General features: G+C 49.7%; 1 protein-coding gene across 7 annotated transcripts in view; it reads right to left on the minus strand.

Annotated features, from left to right (window-relative positions):
- Positions 1–20,439, minus strand: part of MLPH (melanophilin) — a 68,015-nt gene that overhangs the window by 39,367 nt on the left and 8,209 nt on the right. For all 7 annotated transcript variants that reach the window (XM_033229776.1, XM_033229775.1, XM_033229774.1 and 4 more), the window contains 2 exons: positions 4,214–4,435; positions 3,908–4,020 (listed from right to left, as the gene is read on the minus strand). In XM_033229776.1, coding sequence (XP_033085667.1) covers positions 3,908–4,020; positions 4,214–4,435 — 335 coding nt within the window. The remainder of the gene's footprint in view (positions 1–3,907; positions 4,021–4,213; positions 4,436–20,439) is intronic.

Consider the following 20,439-nt stretch of genomic DNA (forward strand, 5'->3'; position numbering starts at 1 on the left):
GGTCTATTTTTATACACTCAGCGGATGCCTGCCTGGCTGGCAGTGCTTCTGGGGCTCAGAAAACAGCGCCCCCAAATGAGGGCCTTAGCAGCAGCCTCAGAAGCAAAGTTTCTCCTGATCTTCTCCTGCCCTCTTGTCTCCCAGGCCCATTCTCCCCCAAGGCCAGTATAGAAACTAGACTCCCTCTTCCACAAGGCAGGACATAGAAACCCGTATCCCTTTCTCCCAAAGTCAGCCAAAAAACATGCAAATACCACTCTGACTTTCTCTCTACTTTCCATGTAAAATCTAGCCATAAAGAAATTATCTGGCTGGGCATGTGTGGCTTATGCTTGTAATCCCAGCACTTTGGGAGGCTGAAGTGGGCGGACTGCTTGAGCCCAGGAGTTCAAAACCAGCCTGGGCAATATCGTGAGACCCCATCTCTAAAAAAAAATTAAAAAAAAAAGAAATTATCTGACCTTCCTTGTTTGACTTTAGGTCATAAGACCCCCCACTCCAGAGAGGGTCCCGCCCCATTCCTGGAGGAAAAAGGTCAAGAAGAATGTAGAGAAACAGGGCTTGCTGGGTTCCCTACTCAGCCTATCAGCAGTAGGTCTGGCCTTGTATAATCCCTTTCCACACGCTGTCCATCCTTTCTTGAACCTAAGCCTAAAAATGGACAATTTCCCTGCATCTGTGGGTCTGCATTCTGAAGGCTCCCATGTATACACGGTGAACACATTTCTATGTTTTTTGTCCAGTGAATCTGCCTTTTACGAGATGCTTTTTCAGTGAACTTTCAGAAGGTCAAGGTTTTCGGCTCCAAACGTGCCCAGATGACAGTGCCAGAGAGTAGACCTAGTTTTATTTTTGTTCTCTCTGGACACGTGAGTGCCTTGAGGAGACGCATCCCAAACCAACAGGCAGAGGCGGAGACGCATCCCAAACCAGCAGGCAGAGGCCCCAAGACATGAACTCCCCCTGCACTCAGGGATGCGGAAATGGGCTTTCCGGGGCCTGGGGACCCACCTGTCAGGGTGATGCCCCCGGTCCCCACAATGAACATGCAGAGGAAGTGTCCTGGCATCGCAGGGGTCCTTTTAGTGTTGATCCCTTTCGTCACTCTGCACTTGGGCCAGGGGTTTGGGCGATGTTATCCTACCTATCTGATCAAGTCATGCAAAAAAAAAAAATCCAAAAGATCTTCCATGTTCCTGACACAGAACAGAGATTTTCTGACCACTCTTGATAGGGAGGAGAAAACAAAAATAAAACCACATGAGTATAAAGAACTTAGTGTTGACGTCAGGCGAGGCCTGCACTGTCAGGCAAAGCCATCACGGAGGGAAACAGAAAGGCACTGGGAGGGAAGGCAGGGGGTGGGGGAACTGCGTGCACGGCGACCAGTCCAGGGCTTTTCCCTTCCTCTCCTGGCCATCAGCCATCGAGGCTGCCTCCTGCAGAACCTGCCAGGTTCCCTATGGAAGGCCTTGGTGAAACACGCAGCACTCTGAAGGTTCACTCAATGAAGACCCCCAGCCGCCCACTTACTAGCTGGACAAGGTCTGCATTAGGCCCTGGCTGGGCCAGGTTTCAAAACATTAACCGTAAGCTTTTTTACCCCACTTTTTTTTTTTCTTAAAGGCACAGCTTTCCCAGTTTTTGTGTTCCTTGCTTGCGCCCTGTTTTAATGTAGTTACAGGCGCCCAGCAAGGAGGAACGCAGCCCCTGTGGGCGCTTGGGGGAGCTGCTGGGAAGCCAAGTTCAAGGAACAGCTGTTTTCTGTTTTCTGTTGCCCCACAGCGCCACCTCCTGGCCCTTGGTGGTGATGATTTTGAAGTCGGCAGGTTCTGGCCGGCCGTGTGAAGTCCAGCAGCTCTGGGCTGAGCTGTTGAAACACTGCATTCTGCATTCTTTGAAATAATACAGCTTCCTGAGCCCACCCCAGTCCCTAAAGACTGCCTCTGGGGTTGACATTCTCAGATGCTTGACAGCATGGCTTTTCCCGGTATTACGTGTCGTTTCTATCCCTACGCCTGGTAGGGGTGGACTGGAGGCTGGACCAAGCTCCATCGGCTGCAGGAGGACCCTTTGGTGGGCTCCAGGCTGGCCGTGTGCTTGTGGGAGGTAGGATTTGCTGCTGGGCTTCATGATCACTGTGAAGAAGCAGCCCAGGAATAGGGTGACGGCCTGTCCCCATGTCATCGGCCATTCCTAGTCACATCTGTTGTTGCAGCATGTTATCAGCAGAGCCTCCTTTTACTCTTAAAAATGCCCTGGTTTGGCCGGGCGCGGTGGCTCAAGCCTGTAATCCCAGCACTTTGGGAGGCCGAGACGGGCGGATCACGAGGTCAGCAGATCGAGTCCATCCTGGCTAACACGGTGAAACCCCGTCTCTACTAAAAAATACAAAAAACTAGCCGGGCGAGGTGGCGGGCGCCTGTAGTCCCAGCTACGTGGGAGGCTGAGGCAGGAGAATGGCGTGAACCCAGGAGGCGGAGCTTGCAGTGAGCTGAGATCCGGCCACTGCACTCCAGCCTGGGTGACAGAGCGAGACTCCGTCTCAAAAAAAAAAAGCCCTGGTTGGGTGATTTATCACACCTGCCCCCACCCTCACCCCCACCACTCAAGAAGTGCAGCCACCCTGTGCTGCTCAGCGTGCTGCTCCAGGGGTGCCTCTCCGTGGCCTCTGTCCTAAATTAAACGATGTGCTAAGATGCCTTGAAATGCCTGCAGCAGGCCCAGTGAGAGCTTGAATGCTCAAAGGGTGTCTATGCCAACTTCTGCCTCTCCAGTCAAACTTGGGGCTTTAAGGGACAGGCATGAATAAGGTGTCTCTCCAGAAAGAAGGCCTGGGGGAGATGCCTGGGCTGGGGCATGGTAAGGACGCCCCAATCCAGAAGCACAGCCTCTGCCCTGGATGCGCCCAGCTGCTGGAGCCAGGCAGCTGCCTCGTGACCCTGGAGAAACTTGCTTTGCAGATGGAGTCATCCAGGACACTGAGACCCCAGACATCTGGCTTGGTGGGGGCTGTCCCCCCAAATGCTTGGCCAGGCTTAGTGATAAGAGCCTTGGACTCAGGTAACAGGGACAAGGTGAACTTTCTCAAAAACACTGTTGGTTTAGCTCCCTTCAAACTCAAACGCAGAAGACCCTCTGGCATCCTCCCACTCTCCCCGTGAAAAGATCTCTTCCAAATGCCTTATGGGGGGTATTACAGGCAAACAGATTGTTTAGTTTAAGACTACTGCCTGGATTTCAAAGTCATCATGAAATAAATACTTGGATTCAAAAGACGAAAACAACTGAATTGTAACAGATTTCTCTAAATCCTGATAATCACCATTCATGTGAAATGTTTGTTGAAAAGAGAGAGTCTAGGCCCCAAACCAGATGTCCCAGGGAAGAAGGGCTTGGAAAACATGTAGTATTAACAAGCACCCTGGTGATTCAATCAGCAGCTGGGTTTCAGAAACTTGGCTTTGAGTTCTCAACTTACTTTGAAGATTTGAAAACAATATAATTTCAAATATTGGCAACTTCAACAGCACCCAGGACTTCTGAGGCACTCAGACCAGGCCAGTGGGATGCAGAGGTTTGCACTTCACATAAAAAGGAGCCAATTTCACAGGGCGCAGTGACTCATGCCTATAACCCCAGCACTTTGGGAGGCTGAGGTGGGTGGATTGCTTGAGCCCAGGGGTTTGAGGCCAGCCTGGGCAACATGGTGAGATGCCTGTCTCTACAAAAATTAAATTAAAAAAAAAAAGCAGCAGAAGAGACAGAGAGGCATGTGCACGCACACACACGTGCACACACACACACACACACATACATACCCACACACGCACACTCCAAAGGAGCCTGCTTTAATATTCCTAAAATGCCTGGGAACTAAAAGCCCTTCCCACTGTCCACTCCTTACCTCCACCCTGCAGCCGCCCATGGAGGGACCGGATCACTTTGGCACTTCCGAACCTCTTGAAGCGGGCTTTCACGTGCTCATGGTACCACTCCAGTGAGCCGATCTTCACGACTCTGCAGAGACAAGCACAGGCGCATGGCACCGCCTAAGTGCTGAACAGAGGTCTGCATAAATAACACACACACATGCACACACACACACAAGCGTGCGCATGTGTGCATCCACCCTTCTTCAGCTAGCTTCACCGAAGGGACATGCCAGATCCAGAAACTATCAAGATCATTTTACCTAGAGGCCTGGGCTCACCTGGCCAGATGGCAGGGGTCACAGATCCAGCCCTGCTCCTCCAGGTGGACGCGGCCACAGTTTTTGCAGGTGAAGAGGCCACATTCCAGGCACTGTCTTTTGCTATTCACAAGCAGCCGGTAGGGCTGCAGGCAGTGGGTGCAGTGGGTCTCGTTCAGATGGGCAGTGTCGGAAAGCAGCTCCCTCTTGGAGCTTTCCTTCTTAATCTTGCCCTTCAACCCCCTTGGAAAAATATCAGAAACAAGAAATACATTGGACATCTTGTTTTTGCCACAGGCTTTAAGTGTGTACATGTACATACACATACACACAGACACATACACACACACAGTAACGGTCTCCTATGCAGAAAATAGTGACCCAAAGTTGGGCAAAGGCACACAGGCATCTTTGTGTTGTGGGCTGAGCTCAAACGGGCAATTTTGGTAGGCTGGAATGGAAACACGTTAACTTCATAGAAATGACATTGCATTCAAGCATTTCTGTGGCTGTTTACTATTGTACCAATTTTGGTTGGCAGGTCACTTCACCCTCTCCAGGGTGGTCACAGAGTCCTGAGGGCAAAGCCAGATGGTGTTTCCTGATCAAGCATTTTTGGGTCTCTTCCAGCAGGGGGCAAGAGTTGAGCTTCCCCAGAGCACGGCTGAAACGGCTCGGTGTTTCCAGAGCAGGAATCATCCAGCACCCAGAAGTCTCAGGAAAACTACAGTTCTCCTAGACCATCCGAGTTTAACTAACACAGCTTCCTGGTGAAACTGCCAAGTTGAACTGATTGGAAAATGTACCCTTAGATGATAATGAACACATTTCTTTTGTTCTAGAGTTCAGCGAATGTCTGCCAAATGTAATATTTTCAGTTTCAGACGAGATAAAATTAATCCATTCTTAGTGACACAAACAAGAAAGACACTAGATGCCATTGTCTTCTGAGAACTCTGAAGTACACTGATTTGGATGGGGACACCCAGAGTGTGGCAAAGGTGAAGAGACTGGAGAGTCCCACAAGGCAGTGGGAGGCCACCTCCGGTTTCAAGTGCAGTTGGCTGAACTTCACTGATTTTCCTCTCTCAACTATTTACAAAAATATTCACTGAGATGGGCACAAAATCAGGCTCTCGTCATAGCTTCAAAAACCAAGAGAAAAAGTGTCAAGCAGTTGTAGGAATCTAGGGGGATACCGCCATCCACAGACTACAGTTTAGATAAAGCTGCATTGACAAGGTAAAGTCTTTGCCCCAAACAGAGGAGCATAAGTCCCTGGAACCAGATGGGAAGGGCCTCACCCCTCCATTTCCACTCTTGCCAGCTCTGCACCAACCAGAAAACCTGGAGGCCACCCCTTCGCCGGACAGGGCTTGTCCAGCCTGTGTCCCAGGGAGTACCTCTTCTTCTGTATCCAGGCAGAACAATACCCCGAGGCCCAGCACAGCAGGAAGAAAGACAAGGACATGTACACTGCCCTGCACCCCAGACCAGAGGAGTCCTCTTACATAAGAGCCCAGGAGTGTCCTGGGGCAGCAGCTGGAGGTTGATATATTTCCGGGGCCGAAATTGGGGAAAAGGATAACTGTACTGTGCTTTAGATTCTTTAAAACATAACTTCCCTTCTTCATAGCCAGAGACCAGGAAGGGAGGGCAGAGAAGACTCCATTTGGGGAGGCCAAATGACACCTGCCAGCCACTCCAGGACGTATCAACCAGACCCGGAGCTTCAGATCCTGAGGGGTGAATGGGGCTGGAGCACTCCATGCACTCTGTTTATTGGGTTGACCAGAAGTCACTCCTCAACAGGCAAAAGCCAGGCATGTGGCTCCAAGTTAAAGTTAGCTTCAGGAATAAAAGACCCTCCTGAATGTGACTTACCATCAGAAACAGACTTGAAACAAGTCAGTTTGGCGTGCTGAATGGGGCACAAGCAAGTACATATAGTCTCAATGAGAGGGACAGAGGAGACACGGGAGGAAACCAGGCTGAGACGGGAGCACCACCGGCTATGCTGGTGGAGATGGAGAAGAACCAGTTAAGACGGAGGTGGCGAGGAATCACAACCCACAATGGAGGGGGCAATGGGCACAACTTCTACTGTGGAATATTAGATTCCATGATTTCCAATAGTGGTCTTCAAAGTGTGGTCCAGGAACCTCTCCTCTGGAGGTTCCTAAGATCCTTTAGTGGGCGGGTCACAAGGGCAAGGCTATTTTTGTAATAATGCTAAGACATCATTTGCCTTTTCTTTGCTCTTCGACGCCTGCACTGAAGGTGTAAAAACAATGGTGGATAAACTGCTGGGGCTTTAGCACGAGTCAGGGCAGTGGGCCTGACGGCACTGGCAGTCACTGTATCCTTCATCAAAAAAGAAAGGAGCTGGGCGCAGTGGCTCATATCTGTAATCCCATTACTTTGGGAGGTCGAGGCAGGCAGATCACCTGAGGTCAGGAGTTCAAGACCAGCTGGCCAACATGGTGAAACCCTGTCTCTACTAAAAACACAAAAATTAGCCAGGCACAATGGTACACCCCTGTAATCCCTGCTACTTGGGAGGCTGAGGCAGGAGAGTTGCTGGAACCAGGGAAGCAGAGGTTGCAGTGAGCCGAGATTGCACTACTGCACTCCAGGCTGGGTGACAGAGCGAGACTCTGTCTCAAAAAAAAAAAAAGAAAAGAAAAAGAAATGAGAAGAAAAAACAGTTGCATTTAAGAATCACCTTGATGAAACACTGAAAGTTATGAGTCTTTTTGAACTGTGGCCCCCGTCCATGTCTTTTGAGTATTCCGCGTGACAAGCTTGGAGGAGGACGGGATTGGAGGAGGACGGGAAGCTCTACCGCTGCATGTTGAAGGTGACAGATATTTCTATCAACGGGATTGGGCAATTGTTCAGACTGCAACCTGAGCTAGAAACTTTTCTTATGAAATACCATTTTCACCTGAGAGAACAACGGGGAGATGAACTGTTTCGACTTGGGTGCGTGGCAGATATTTTCTCAAAAATGAACGAAGTGTGACTCTCACTTCAAGGAAAAGAAGTGACAGTATTTATTGCCAGTAATGAAACGGAAGCTTTCAAGCACAAAATATAATTTTGGAAAACATATATCGCCTGCTGTGAGCTTGACAGTTTCCAACACCAGGAGAATTTTGATGAGATCGCTGGTGAGAGTAACAGAAGTGGTTCTCTTTTGGGATGCATATGCAATGTGTCAACATTTGAGAAGTCTGCATAACTCAGTGAGCCAGAGTCTTCCAAATGATTAATGCATGGTGTTGCAAAAATCACACAGGGGTAGAAAATCCACCTCAAGTGCAAGAGAGACCAATGGGTTTTAACAAACAGGAAAGGAAAAGTTCACTAATGTGGTTTCAGATTCCATATCACAACTAACCTTTAAGAAACTACCAACTGTCCAGGCGCGGTGGCTCACGCCTGTAATTCCAGCAGTTTGGGAGGCCGAGGCAGGCAGATGACCTGAGGTCAGGAGCTCGAGACTAGCCTGGCCAACATGGTGAAACCCTGTCTCTACTAAAAATGCAAAAATTATCCAGGCGTAGTGGCACACACCTGTAGTCACAGTTACTCAGGAGGCTGAGGCAGGAGAATCACTTGAACCCCGGAGGCGGAGGTTGCAGTGAGCTGAGATTGCACCACTACACTCCATCCTGGGTGGCAGAGCAAGACTTTGCTTCAAAAAAATAATACAAAAAAAAACCCAACAACAAAAATCTACCAACTCCAACTGCCGGGTTTTCATGCTGTAACAACACATAATGTTAATTATCATCTGCAAAGGCTCATTTTTTCAATTATATATCTGGATGAGCCTAGATTTTCTTCAAATACTACAGCCCAGACAATGTGTTATCACCCACTGAATGCAGAAGCAAGTAGAGAATTCAGCTGTCTTCTATTGTTCCAGATAAGGGAGGAGACCACCTCTCACATTGTCTTATGCCCAATTTCTGCCTCTGAAGAAAAAAGAAGTAAAAACTAAAAGGTAGAAATGAAATCCACAGGCAGAGAGCCTGGTGCCACACCCTCGGCCTGGTAGTTAAAGATCGACTCCTGACCTAATCGGTTATGTTATCTAGAGATTCCAGACATTGTATGGAGAAGCACTGTGAAAATCCCTGTCCTGTTCTGTTCCGTTCTAATTACAGGCGCAGGTGCAAGCAGTCCCCAGTCATGTACCCCCTGCTTGCTCAATCGATCACAACCCTCTCACATGGGCCGCCTTAGAGTTGTGAGCCCTTAAAAGGGACAGGAATTGCTTACTCGGGGAGCTCGGTTTTTGGAGATGTGAGTCTGCCAATGCTCCCAGCTGAATAAAGCCCTTTCCTTCTACAATTTGGTGTCTAAGGGGTTCTTGTCTGCAGCTGTCCTGCTACACAGACATTAAAGGGATTTGCAAAAACAGAACAACACCACTGACCTTATTCACGCTCTTATTTTGGGAAAATCTCATTTTTAATAAAAACTATATTTATGTTAACATATAGGGGGTTTACAGTTATTTTAAATGAGTGAATAAATAAATATTTTTAACTCCCAGTTTTAATTTCTGATGTGGTAAATATTAATAGATATGATTCATATGAATACAACTCTTTGGGGTTCTCAGTAATTTAGGAAATGTGAAGGGGTCCTGAGGCCCAAAGGTTTGAGAACCGCTGATTTCGAAGTCAAGTTTGCTCCCCCTCCCAGAATGCAGAGAAAAGGGACTAAGCAATGGGAGAGAGGGGGGAGATGATGGCAAAGGCAGAGAAAGTGAGCCCCCGGTGGAGACAGAGCCCTGGAGACGGGGATGCGTGGGGTGGAAGGGAAGTGCTGTCCTTATCCTCAGGGCAGGGGACCCACACTACTGTCCTCTGCAGTCCCACCTCCGGGGGGCCCTGGGACACGCAGCCAGAGCTGTGACTGGTGGGGCAGAACAGAGCCGAGGGGAGACTCCTGTTCTCAAGGGAGGCCCAGCAGCCTCTGAGGAAAGGGCGCATACAAGGGAAGAAAAACGCTTCCAGGACGAGAAGAGGAAGGAAAGGCTGCTTCTATGATGGGGTCTGGACAGGCGAGGTGAGCCAAGCAGGGTGAAGGGGTCAGACCTGTGCCCTGCTCTGCCGCTCTTGGGGTGGAATCCAGACAGGGGTGTGGTGGCAACATGCAGGAATACTGGAGAGAGCCCAGGATGGCAGGGCTGGTGGCCACCCCTGCAGGCACAGCAAGGGGAGGCTCCCCACTATGGCCGTCCCCAAGGTCCAGCACACAGGCCAGGGAGGAGACTGCATGAAGGGTCTTGTGGGCCTCCACTCGCATTGGGTGCTGGGGTGTTGGGGAATCCACATCCCTGTGGTCCTCAGACCACGCTCCAGCAGGACTGCATGAGATGAGGAGCAGCCAGGGGACTGGCAGAAGCTTGGGGTTGGTGGAAGAGGCCACAGCACGTGGGTATGTGGCTGGGATCAGGATCTCAGTGGTGGGTGCCATCCGCATCTCAGTGCCCAGCCAGTACCCTTCGCGTACCAGCCAGCAGCCCCATCCCGCAAGCTGACCTGCCCTCCACTCTGCATCAGGACCAGCAAGGAGGTGGGGACAGTGTGTGGAGTGCAGATCCCAACAACCCGGCCACTGGGAGGGTCATGAACCCTTGTCCCAAGGCCCAGCTTCTGGCCTGACCAAAAGCAGGGGTTGGGGAGTAGAAGTGGCATTGTGGGGAGCTCTGGAAGAGAAGCTGAGCCAGGAACAGAGACCCGGTAAGTGAGTACAGTCTGGGAGATCTGAAGCCCTGAAGCCTGCACTGTCTTGCTGCTCAAGGGTTGGGGCCTCACGAGCAGGAGCAGATGGGAAGTAAAAGACCTGTATTTCCTTCACACAGCTTGGTTGGGCATGAGTGAGTTTTTGACCATGCCACCAAGGCAGCCATCATCTTAACAACACAGGAAAACTCTCCCAACCAGAGAGAAGAAACAGAGAAAGAGCTGGGTCTTCAGATTAGAGGGGTCACTGGATTGTAGGAGATGCCTACACAGACTGACAAGACCACTCGGTTCCAGGGTGGGCAAAACCCCCACCAGCATGGTGGAAAAAACCAGCGACCTCCAGCGGGGTGGAGGCCATGCAGGGGGCCCTTCCGCAAGGCTGAGGGCTGGCCGTGGGGCAGTGGCTCCTGTCCTACTGCTGCCGTTTCAGAGCTCCACCAACTCCATGGCTTAAAACAATGCAAATGCTGGCCAGGTGCGGTGGCTCACACCTGCAATCTCAGCACTTTGGGAGGCCAAGGTGGGTGAATCACCCGAGGTCAGGAGTTCAAGACCAACCTGGCCAACATGGTGAATCCGTATCTCTACTAAAAATAGAAAAAATTAGGCTGGTGTGGTGGCGGGCACCTGTAATCCCAGCTACTTGGGAGGCTGAGACAGAAGAATTGCTTAAACCCAGGAAGTGGAGGTTGCAGTGAGCTGAGGTCATGCCACTGCCCTCCAGCCTGGGCAATAAGAGCAAAACTGCACCTCAAAAAACAAAAGAAAATAAAAGAAACACAATAAAAAAATGCAAATGCATTACCTGACAGCTCTGGAGGGCAGAATTTTGACTCAGGATTCACTGAGCTAACATCAAGGTGTTGGCAGGACTGTGGCCCCTCCTGGAGCCCCCAGGGGAGAATCTGCTTTCTGGCAGCTCAGCTTCTTGAGGGCTTCAGGTGTGTGGGCTCCTGGCCCCTTTCTCCATCTTCAAAATCAGCCATCCCTTCTGTTTCCAAGGCCCCTGTGATGACATTGGTCCCACCCAGGGAACCCGGGATCATCTCCCAGGTCCAGGCCAGCAGGTGGACAGCCTAAAATATTGTATAGACTGAGGAATTCACAGGTTCTGGGGATTGGGATGTGGACATCTTTTTGGGGGGGATGATTCTGCTTACCACCGGTAGCAGCATCCCCACAGCCTGCAGGGGAAAGCGTGTGGGCTCAGATTGTACTCCCGGCCGAGTGGAACAGAGATCCTCAAAGACAAAATCCACACTCCATGCCATGCCTGAGAAAATCGCCTGAGGGCAGACACCAGGTGACAGAAAAATGACTCCCGAGGGTGACCCTGAGTTGGAGGCTGGAGCACAAAAGACCCAGTGAGTCACGGGATTGAGGGGCCAAATGACTGAAAGCGCAGCAACCAAAGTAAACCTCACGTCAGGGCTAACAGCTGGCAGAGGATGGAAAGACGGCAGCCATTGCTGAGGAGCAGTGCCGGGGAGCCAGGCTCCCGATCCTGGGAACGCATGTCAGGAATTACCACGAGGGAGCTGGAAACTCACTAAAGGGGAAGGCCAAGATGACGATAAAAATGATGAAGAGGAAGTGAGTGGTGATGTGAGAACAGCAGGCACTGAGAGACAGAGCCTCAGAGAATCTCATAAAACATCTCAGACCAACACTCCCCTCCAGGCCCTGCCTTGGAAGCAGATTCCCTGTTTTAGCCCCTATTTTTTTCATCTCTAGAGCTGCCTGTGTCAGTGATTCCAACTAGCTTGGTTAAGGGTGATTTCAAATTCCTTATTATCAAAAAGATTTATTTTTATTATTAATTAATTAATTAATTAATTTATTTTTGAGATGGAATTTTGCTCTGCCGCCCAGGCTGGACTGAAGTGGTGTGACCTCGGCTGACTGCAACCTTTGCCCCCCAGGTTCAAGCGATTCTCCTGCCTCAGCCTCCTGGTAGCTGAGATGACAGGCGCCTGCCATCATGGCTGGCTAATTTTTGTATTTTTAGTAGAGATGGGGTTTTGCCATGCTGACCAGGCTGGTCTCGAACTCCTGACCTCAGGTGATCCACCTGGCTCAGCCTCCCAAAGTGCTAGGGTTACAGGTGTGAGCTACAGAGCCTGGCAAAAAATAAATAAATTTTTTTTTTAAAGCAAGCCATGGTTTGCCCATGTCTCATACTGGGAGACCCTTACAACTTCGCTCAGGAACCTCCTCTGTTTGCAGAGATCACAGATCCACGTCACCACCTATTTGCCTTTCCAGGGCAGGTTGGCAGGCCTAATATTTGATTTGTAGGCTGTGTCCTTTAAAACAGGGTGTTCCGTTTGGGCTTCAGCCTTTCCCCCAGGGCATGAGTCACCCAAGTCTGGCTATGCATGGTCTCCTAGTTCTTCCTGGGTTTGGGGAATATCCATTAATTTCTACCATAACCACCGCTGAGGGGCTACCCTAACAAATGCAGAAAGCAGTTACTGGAAGAATTTGATACAAGCATGATACAAAGCAAGACACAAATCAGCACCAACGCAAGCTCCAGGGTGCCTAGGTGGAGGCCTGTTCCTTTTGTGCACAGCCCCAGGTCCCTTGGGTCCCGGACAGGGATGGGTGCCCAAGAAGTTCTGGGCTCTTCTGGGGACAGAGGGAGTTAAAAAGCTGTAACCCTTATCCAATGTTCCCTTCAAGAAGGTTTACTTTGGCCCTACTTTGTATTTGTAGAACAATAAAAAATAATAACATGTGATAATCTTTTCTGTACTCTTAAAACCTTCTTAATACCCAAGTGATACGAATGAATCTAAAACACTCAAGACAAGAGCACTCAGAGGACCACTTCTATGGAACTCACCACCAGCTTACAGGAAAACAGGGATGATGGAACTTTTGTGCAAACATCACGAGGATATCCTCAGCTAACTCTGGACTCTGAAAAATTCCACAAAAGTAAACAGCTAGCTTTCTCCTACACATAAGCTTCAAAGAAAAAAAAGAGAGAACTGAAAAGAGATCTTACAGATTCAAAAAGACTTAAAAGATACAGCAAGCAATGTAAGGTCGGGACCTTATTGGGAGATGAGCGGAAAAGTTTGAACACACATCAGATATTTAAGGAATTAGAGCTAATTATTTTATTTATTTATTTATTATTATTATTATTATTTTTTTTTTTGAGGAGTGCAATGGTACGATCTCAGCTTACTGCAACCTCCGCCTCCCAGGTTCAAGCAATTTTCCTGCCTCAGCCTCCTGAGTAGCTGGGATTACAGGCAAGCACCACCACACCTGGCTAATTTTTATATTTTTAGTAGAGATGGGGTTTCACCATGTTGGCCAGGCTGGTCTCAAACTCCTGACCTCAGGTGATCCACTCACCTTGGTCTCCCAAAGTGCTGGGATTACAGGCATCAGCCACTGCGCCTGGTCTATTTTTATTTTTTATTTATTTATTTTTTTGAAACGGAGTCTTGCTCTGTCGCCTAGGCTGGAGTGCAGTGGCACGATCTCAGCTCACTGCAACTTCCGCCTCCTGGGTTTAAGAGATTCTTGTGCCTCGGCCTCCTGAGTAGCTGGAATTACAGGTGCCTGCCACCATGCCTGGCTAATTTTTTGTATTTTTTTTTTTGGTAGAGACGTGGTTTCACTATGTTGGCCAGGCTGGCTTCGAACTCCTGACCTCAGGTAATCCACCCTCCTTGGCCTCTCAAAGTGCTGGGATTACAGGTGTGAGCCACTGTGCCTGGCCTAGAGTGAATTATTTTAGATGTAATATATATTTATGGGGGAAAAAGGAGATGAGAGGAACAATAACACAAGAGAATACACCAAAACACAGCAAGCTATCACTCACTGCAGGCAAACCTGCAAATGCTAAAAGTAAACATTTACCAGACATTCATCACAGCTAGGTAACCTGCCTCAGCCTCAGTTTCTCACCTGTGCATGGTGACAGTAAAAGTTACCACATCACAGGGGTGTCTCAGGGTTAAAGGAGACAACAGAGATGAAGCTGAAAGGGGTCATCATCCAACATGATCCCAGAGAGCTGTGGAGTCGGTCATGGTCAGTATGGTGCTGGGGCCTGGTGACACAGCAGTCAATGCAATAGAGCCCTCATGGGACTTAGATGCCCGCAGGGATAAGACACTAACCAGGAAATGACTCACTGGGTACTGGAGAAGGGCTAAGGAGGAAATAGAGGAAGGAGTGAGGTCCCACGGTGAGCAGGAGTGAGGAGGGTGAATTTCATCATAAACGTGATGGAAGCTCTGTGGGGGTTATGAAGACTTGATCTACATTTTTAAGGCATGAGTCTGGGGGACGTGGGGAGAACGGACAACGAGACAGTGAGGGTGGAGGAAGAGAAGAGTGAGTATCTGTGTGTGGGGTGGATTCCTGTGGTGTCCACAATGAAGACAGTGTGGCATTAAGGGTGGTGAGCAGTGGCTGTATTGGTTGAGCCATGGGGCTGGCTGAATGTGGGGTGTGGGGTGAGAGGGAGGGAGCAGAGACAGCCACGAGTCCTGGGAACTTAACTTTGGCAACTAGCCTGCATCCAAGATGGGGATGGGGTGCTTGGAGGTGGAGGAGAAATCACAACTTCTGTTTTGGACATGCTGGGACAGAGATGCCAGTGGGACACTCTGGCTGCAGTCTTGCAGGCCTTTGTCTACCAAAGTCAGAGTTCAGAGGACGCGTCTCTGATGTGGGTATAAACTTGGGACTCATTGTTTAGATGTGTTGTCTAGCTGCTATAGTAGCCCCTAGCTGCTAGGGCACATGCAGCTATTTACGTTTAAATTAATTAAAATTGAACACAATTAAAACTTTGGTTCTCCGGTTGCATTAGCCACACTTCTAGTGTTCCATAGCCTTGGATGGCTGGTGGCTGACACATGGGGCGTGCAGATACGAACATTTCCCTCACTGCAGAAAGTTCCATCAGGCAGTGCTGGTCTGGAACTCATTTAAAACCTTGGGGTTGGACAAGGTCACTGGAGAAGTGAGTGACACAGAGCAGAGAAGAGAGTTGGGCCAGGGTCCTCGATCCTGCAAAAGGGAATATTAAAGGAGTCCAAGAGGTTCCAGCGAAGGGGACAGAGAAGGGGCTAGACTCCAACACACGACGTAGAGCCACTTCCAGAGAGGACTCAATGAGTGCGGAGCTTCTGCTGCTATTATTGGATTTTTCTATATATTTTTTAAAAAGTAAAATGTGGCTAAGTGTAGGGGCTCACATCTGTAATACCAGCACTTTGGGAGGTCAGAGTGGGAGGATCACTTGAGCTCAGGAGTTCAAGACAAGCCTGGACAACATAGAGAGACCCCATCTCTACAAAAAATTAAAAAAATTAGCTAGGTGTAGTGGTGCATGCCTGTAGTCTCAGCCACTCGGGAGACTGAGGTGGGAGAATTGCTTGAGCCCGGGACGTCGAGGCTGCAATGAGCCATGATCATGCCATTGTACTCCAACCTGGGTAATAGAGCAAGACCCTGTCTCAAAAAACAAAACAAAAAAAAGTAAAATGGGATAAAATTACATGTTCATAACTTGCTTTTTCTACTGGACAATGTCTTGTGAACTATTAATGTCAATTTATTTCTATAGCATTATTTTTATTGGGGGCTGAGCAACTCATTCTTAAATCCGTTGTTAAATGTGGTATTTAACCAAAGCCTGAACATTTGGACATTAGGGTCTTTCTAATTCTTCTCTCCTGTAACCCTTGTCTGATTCTCTCCTTATGATGACTTTCAGCAGAGGACCTGCTGGCTCAACGGGTGAGCATACTTTTAAGACTTTTGCTACCTTATTCCAAATTGGCCTCCGCAAAGATCGGATATGGTGGCCACTACCCACGTGTGGCCATCAAAAACCTGCAATGTGACTGATAAGACTGAAGAGCTAAATTTTACTTAATTATAATTTTATTTGATTTAATTTTAATTAATTTTAATAGCCACGAGTGGTTAGTAGCTTCTGTCCTGGACAGTGTAGCCTTAGGTCTATTTATATGATGATTTAATTGGGCTGTATTTTCTTTTTTTTTCTTTATCTTCATCAAGATGAGGTGTCAGGGCGAGGCTAGTGAACACTCTGGTATGAAGCAGTTTAAATCACACAGGATTTATGTGTTCTTTGACCATTTGAAAGATCGGTCCATGAAAACATATGGATCCAAACCCTCTGGGAAGATCTGTCATTGGCAATTTATCCCAATAATGGGCCAGCAGGAAAAAGAGGAAGCTTCAAACGAACCATAGAGAAAGGTCAAGAGAGTGTGGGGAAAGGGACACCCAGGACAAACAGAGGGTCGAGAGGGCAGAGTCGGGAGGGACAAAGGCTGAGAAGGGGCTGCTGATCGGGCAGCTCCTGGGACAGGACGTGGATGTTAAGTCAAATCTATCCTATAATGCCTGTCTGATGCCAGTGGTGCTAACATCCTAATTTTGTGCATCTTCCAGTTTTTGGTTCCATGGTGCACAGCACTGTGTCCTTGTGGGAGGCAGGAACCGCCCTCCCACTCTATATAGCAAACAGCCCGTTCCCAAATCCCTAGTGGCACAGGTGACTTCAGGGAGAGATTATAACTGCCTGGGTTAGATCAAGACATGCTGGCTTCCCCTTCCTTCTCACCGATCCCTCCTAAGGGCCAGCAAGGAGAGCCTTGTCAGGGGTGTGCATCTCTGAAGGTCCACAGCACAGCCTGGAGGGAGGGGCAGGCCTGGCCAAGGGAGCAGGAGCTTCCGTGGCTTGAGGACAGTACTCTGGTCATGGGGGGGTTGTCTCAAGGTCACGTGCCCTCCTTCCTCCAGCATATCAGGAATCTGGACCAGCTTGTTTGTCCCGCTTTGACAGAGGAGAAGTCAAAGTTGTGTTGTTCTGACGCTGTGGGAAAAGGTGCAGGCATCACCTCCAGACCCTGCCCAGCGTCCTTCAGGGTGATTGATGCTCACATCTGGGGAGAAATACTGAATCCATCTGACACACATCTGCTAATTGTAAGAATGTTAAAAGAAATGCATTTTCTTTGGTTTGATAACTGGTGCATTAAGTGAATCGGCTCTTAAGCAAATGAACTCCCCTGGCAAACTTGTGTCTGGGGCACTGGCCTTGAGTCTGCACGTGGTGTTCCCCTGATGCATATTTGGGGCAGTAAAACTCTTTCCAAGCAATGACTGGATGTGTTTCTTGGTTTTACAATTCCCCCACCCCTGTTCTCTCCTCTATCCTATCAGTGGCCTTGGGTTTCCTCGGGCTGGGCCTCACCCACGGGCATCCCCCTCAGAGTGTGTGAGACACACTGGAAACTGCTGGAAGGTTCCCGAATTGCTACATTTGTTACCGCCACCCACTGAGTGGTCCCTTGGGCACCAGTTTCTTCAGCCTCTTGCTGATTCAGATATTTAAGACTCGGTGACCGTGGACAGACATGAGGACCCCGAGGATGTCACCCAGAGAGATGCTACAGAGAACGGGATTCCGTGGTGGGAGCACACAGATGACTGTTCATGTTGAAATTGGTTAAACGCACAGATTAAGAATGATGAAAGACGGGGAAGAAGGAGGTTCATTATTGGAAAAGTTATCTTCTGTTTCATCGTGGATTTCTGGTATTTTTGGCAGCTCCTCTGCAGAACCAGTTTTGGTGCTGAGAACTAGAGCCTTTATTCTACGCTTGTTTGCTCTGTAGCCTTGCTGAGCCTCCACACTGCTCAGTTTGAGCAGAGCACACTGCGGGGTGTGTTTCGACCTTGCAGTGCTCACGGCACCTGCACGTGATGCGTGCCCACATGCCAGGGCCCTGTCACTCCTCAGGGCTCATGAGGCACCTGTGAAAAGGCCTCTCACAGGTAGAGGCAGATCTCCTTTTAGTGACAAATTTAACCAATAGGGCAGTCAACAAAAGACAAGCACACATGAAACAATAAGAAACTCAAAAACCTCTTAACTACCTCTACCTCCACGTTGTTTACATCAGGGGTCCCCAAGCCCCGGCCGCGGCCCAGTAGGGGTGCCTGGCCTGTGAGGAGACGGATTGCATGGCAGGAGGTGAGTGGCGGGTAAGAGAGCATTTCCCGCCTGAGCTCCGCCTCCTGCCAGGTCAGTGGCAGCTTAGATTCTCACAGAGCTCCCGTAGTTCTCTATTGCGAACTGCCTGCGAGGGATCTAGTCTGTGTGCTCCTTATGAGAATGAGAACGAGGCGGAACAGCTTCATCCTGAAACCATCCCCAAACCCACCCCCAGCCTCCTCCCCCTGACCGCCACATCTGCGGAAAAATTTTCTTCTGTGAAACCGGTCTCTGGTGGCAAAAAGGTTGGGGACCTCTGGTTTACACGATTCTTTGCCTCCCAAATGTGTCACCCGCTGAAATGTATTCTCATAGTAAGAACCATCATAGCAATGCCACTTGGGGCTTCAGTATTTTCGACCTAACACGACCTTGACACAGGCTTTCCATAGCATTGTCTCTCTGCACACGGACATTTTCAATACGGTACTCTACGCTCATGTGGCCCCTTCCCGTCAGAAGGCATTTGGGGATGTAACAAGCCCACCCCCTAATCACATAGCAGGCTGAGAAGACGCAGCAGAGTGGGCCCATTACACGTTCCCCCCACTGGCTCATTCTGGGCAAACGGCCTCAGGTACAGAACGAACAATGTGACCTTAGCTGCAGCCAACTGGCCACCAGCGGCCCCCCAGGCACGGTCAGCAGAACCCACGTGCTTACAAAAGTCCCTTCCTGAGAGCACCGAGAGGTGACCCGGGCGCGTCTTTTCCTAAGAGTTCTGTGAGGTGACCTGGGTGTGTCCCTTCTTTGCAATGTGAAATGATGAAAAGAACATGAAATAAGGAAAGATGGGTGTCAGAAGTAGGTGAGCCACAGACAGGAAACACGTGGGAGTTTCTGCTAAACCCACTTCAGATAAGCCTGGACTGGAGCAGGGCAGACCACTCAACAGTTCCCTGGAAGACAGTACCTGCCTGGGACCCCCTTTTCATTTCTCTGCATTTGCCTATACACAGGCAATGAGAAGTTACAAGTAGCCATTTGAATTAAGGGCTGACAATAGCCAGGGCTGTCCTGGAGACAGGGCAGGATGCACCTGGGAAGGATCCACCTGGAAGGGGGCTCTATTAGTGAGAATGATGTTCTGCCCTTGGCACAACCTGAACGCCAAGGCTGAAGCAGCGAGACTTGCCCTAGTTAAAACAGCGAGAAAACATTTGAGTTTACTTAGAGAGGATGGGAAGGAGGAGGGTGAGGAACTTCAGAGTGTGGAAATGGGGGATCTGAGGCTCAAGAGAGGAGGGGTGAGACAGGGCCTGTGAGACCACATTTTCCCGCCAGTGCAGAGGGGACAGGGTGGCAGCCCTGGGGTCAGCTACGTAGAGGGGACAGGGTGGCAGCCCTGGGGTCAGCTACATAGAGGGGACAGGGTGGCAGCCCTGGGGTCAGCTGCATGCTGGTGGGCAGCCTCTGCTCAGGCTTTGAGGAGTTGGTCAGTGCGGGCCATGGCCACCAGGCTGGTACTGGCTGTACCAGGGCCAGCAGGATGGGCCCTCCCCAAAGGCCAGCAGTGAAACCTGTGCTATGATGAAATCCAGGGGTGATCAGTGGTCCAGGGTGAGGGAGAGTGGGGGATCGCACGGCTCTGACCCCGGCCCCTCCCCACCAAATGGACGGCCCCTGCTCCATGTGCTGCTCTTGTGAACTGTTCTGCTTCACCTAACGGTTTGTCGTGGACCCTATTCAGCCTGGGGACCCAAAGTCCCCCTTCTGCTGCTCCTTCTGTCTCCTTTCTTGGCACTTTATCTCCTCAACATGCTGGAGCTGAAGTCCCCGGGGCTGGTCCCTATCCAAATTCCCTTCCAGCTTTAAATGCTGCGGTCAGCTGAACAATGCTGCCCCGCCCCACCCCAAGGCGTTCATGTTCTAGTCCCAAGAACCTGTGAAAATGTCACCTCACATAGTAAAAGAGACTTTACTGATGGAATGATATTAAGGATCCTGAGATGGGAAGAGGGTCCTGGATGATGCAGGCAGTCCCTAAATGTAACCGTATTTCTCCTCATAGGGGAAAGAAGAAGGCAAGAAAGTCAGAGAGAGAGAGATGTGAGCATGGAGGCACAGGTGAGACAGGGTGAGGGTGAGAGAGAGGCAGTGGGAGAGGGAGACATTGTTAGATGTTGTGCTGATGGCCTTGGAGGTGGAGGAGGGGCCAGCAGCCAAGGAATCCAGGAAGCTTCTAGAACCTGGAAAAGGCCCAGAGATGGGTCCTCCCTCAAGCCTCCAGCTGGAATGTAGCTCTGAGGACACCTTGATTTTAGGACTTCTGACCTGCAGAATTGCAGGAGAACTGTGTATTTTAAAGTACTACATCTGTATCGTACAAGCCACATAGGCAGCAGTCCCAGCAAAGAATACAAATACCATTCATCTGTTTCACCATATGAAAGCTTCACCTTTAGGAA

This window comes from Trachypithecus francoisi, unplaced genomic scaffold (genome assembly GCF_009764315.1).
Source record: "Trachypithecus francoisi isolate TF-2019V2 unplaced genomic scaffold, Tfra_2.0 Lachesis_group13, whole genome shotgun sequence".
Taxonomy (NCBI): domain Eukaryota; kingdom Metazoa; phylum Chordata; class Mammalia; order Primates; family Cercopithecidae; genus Trachypithecus; species Trachypithecus francoisi.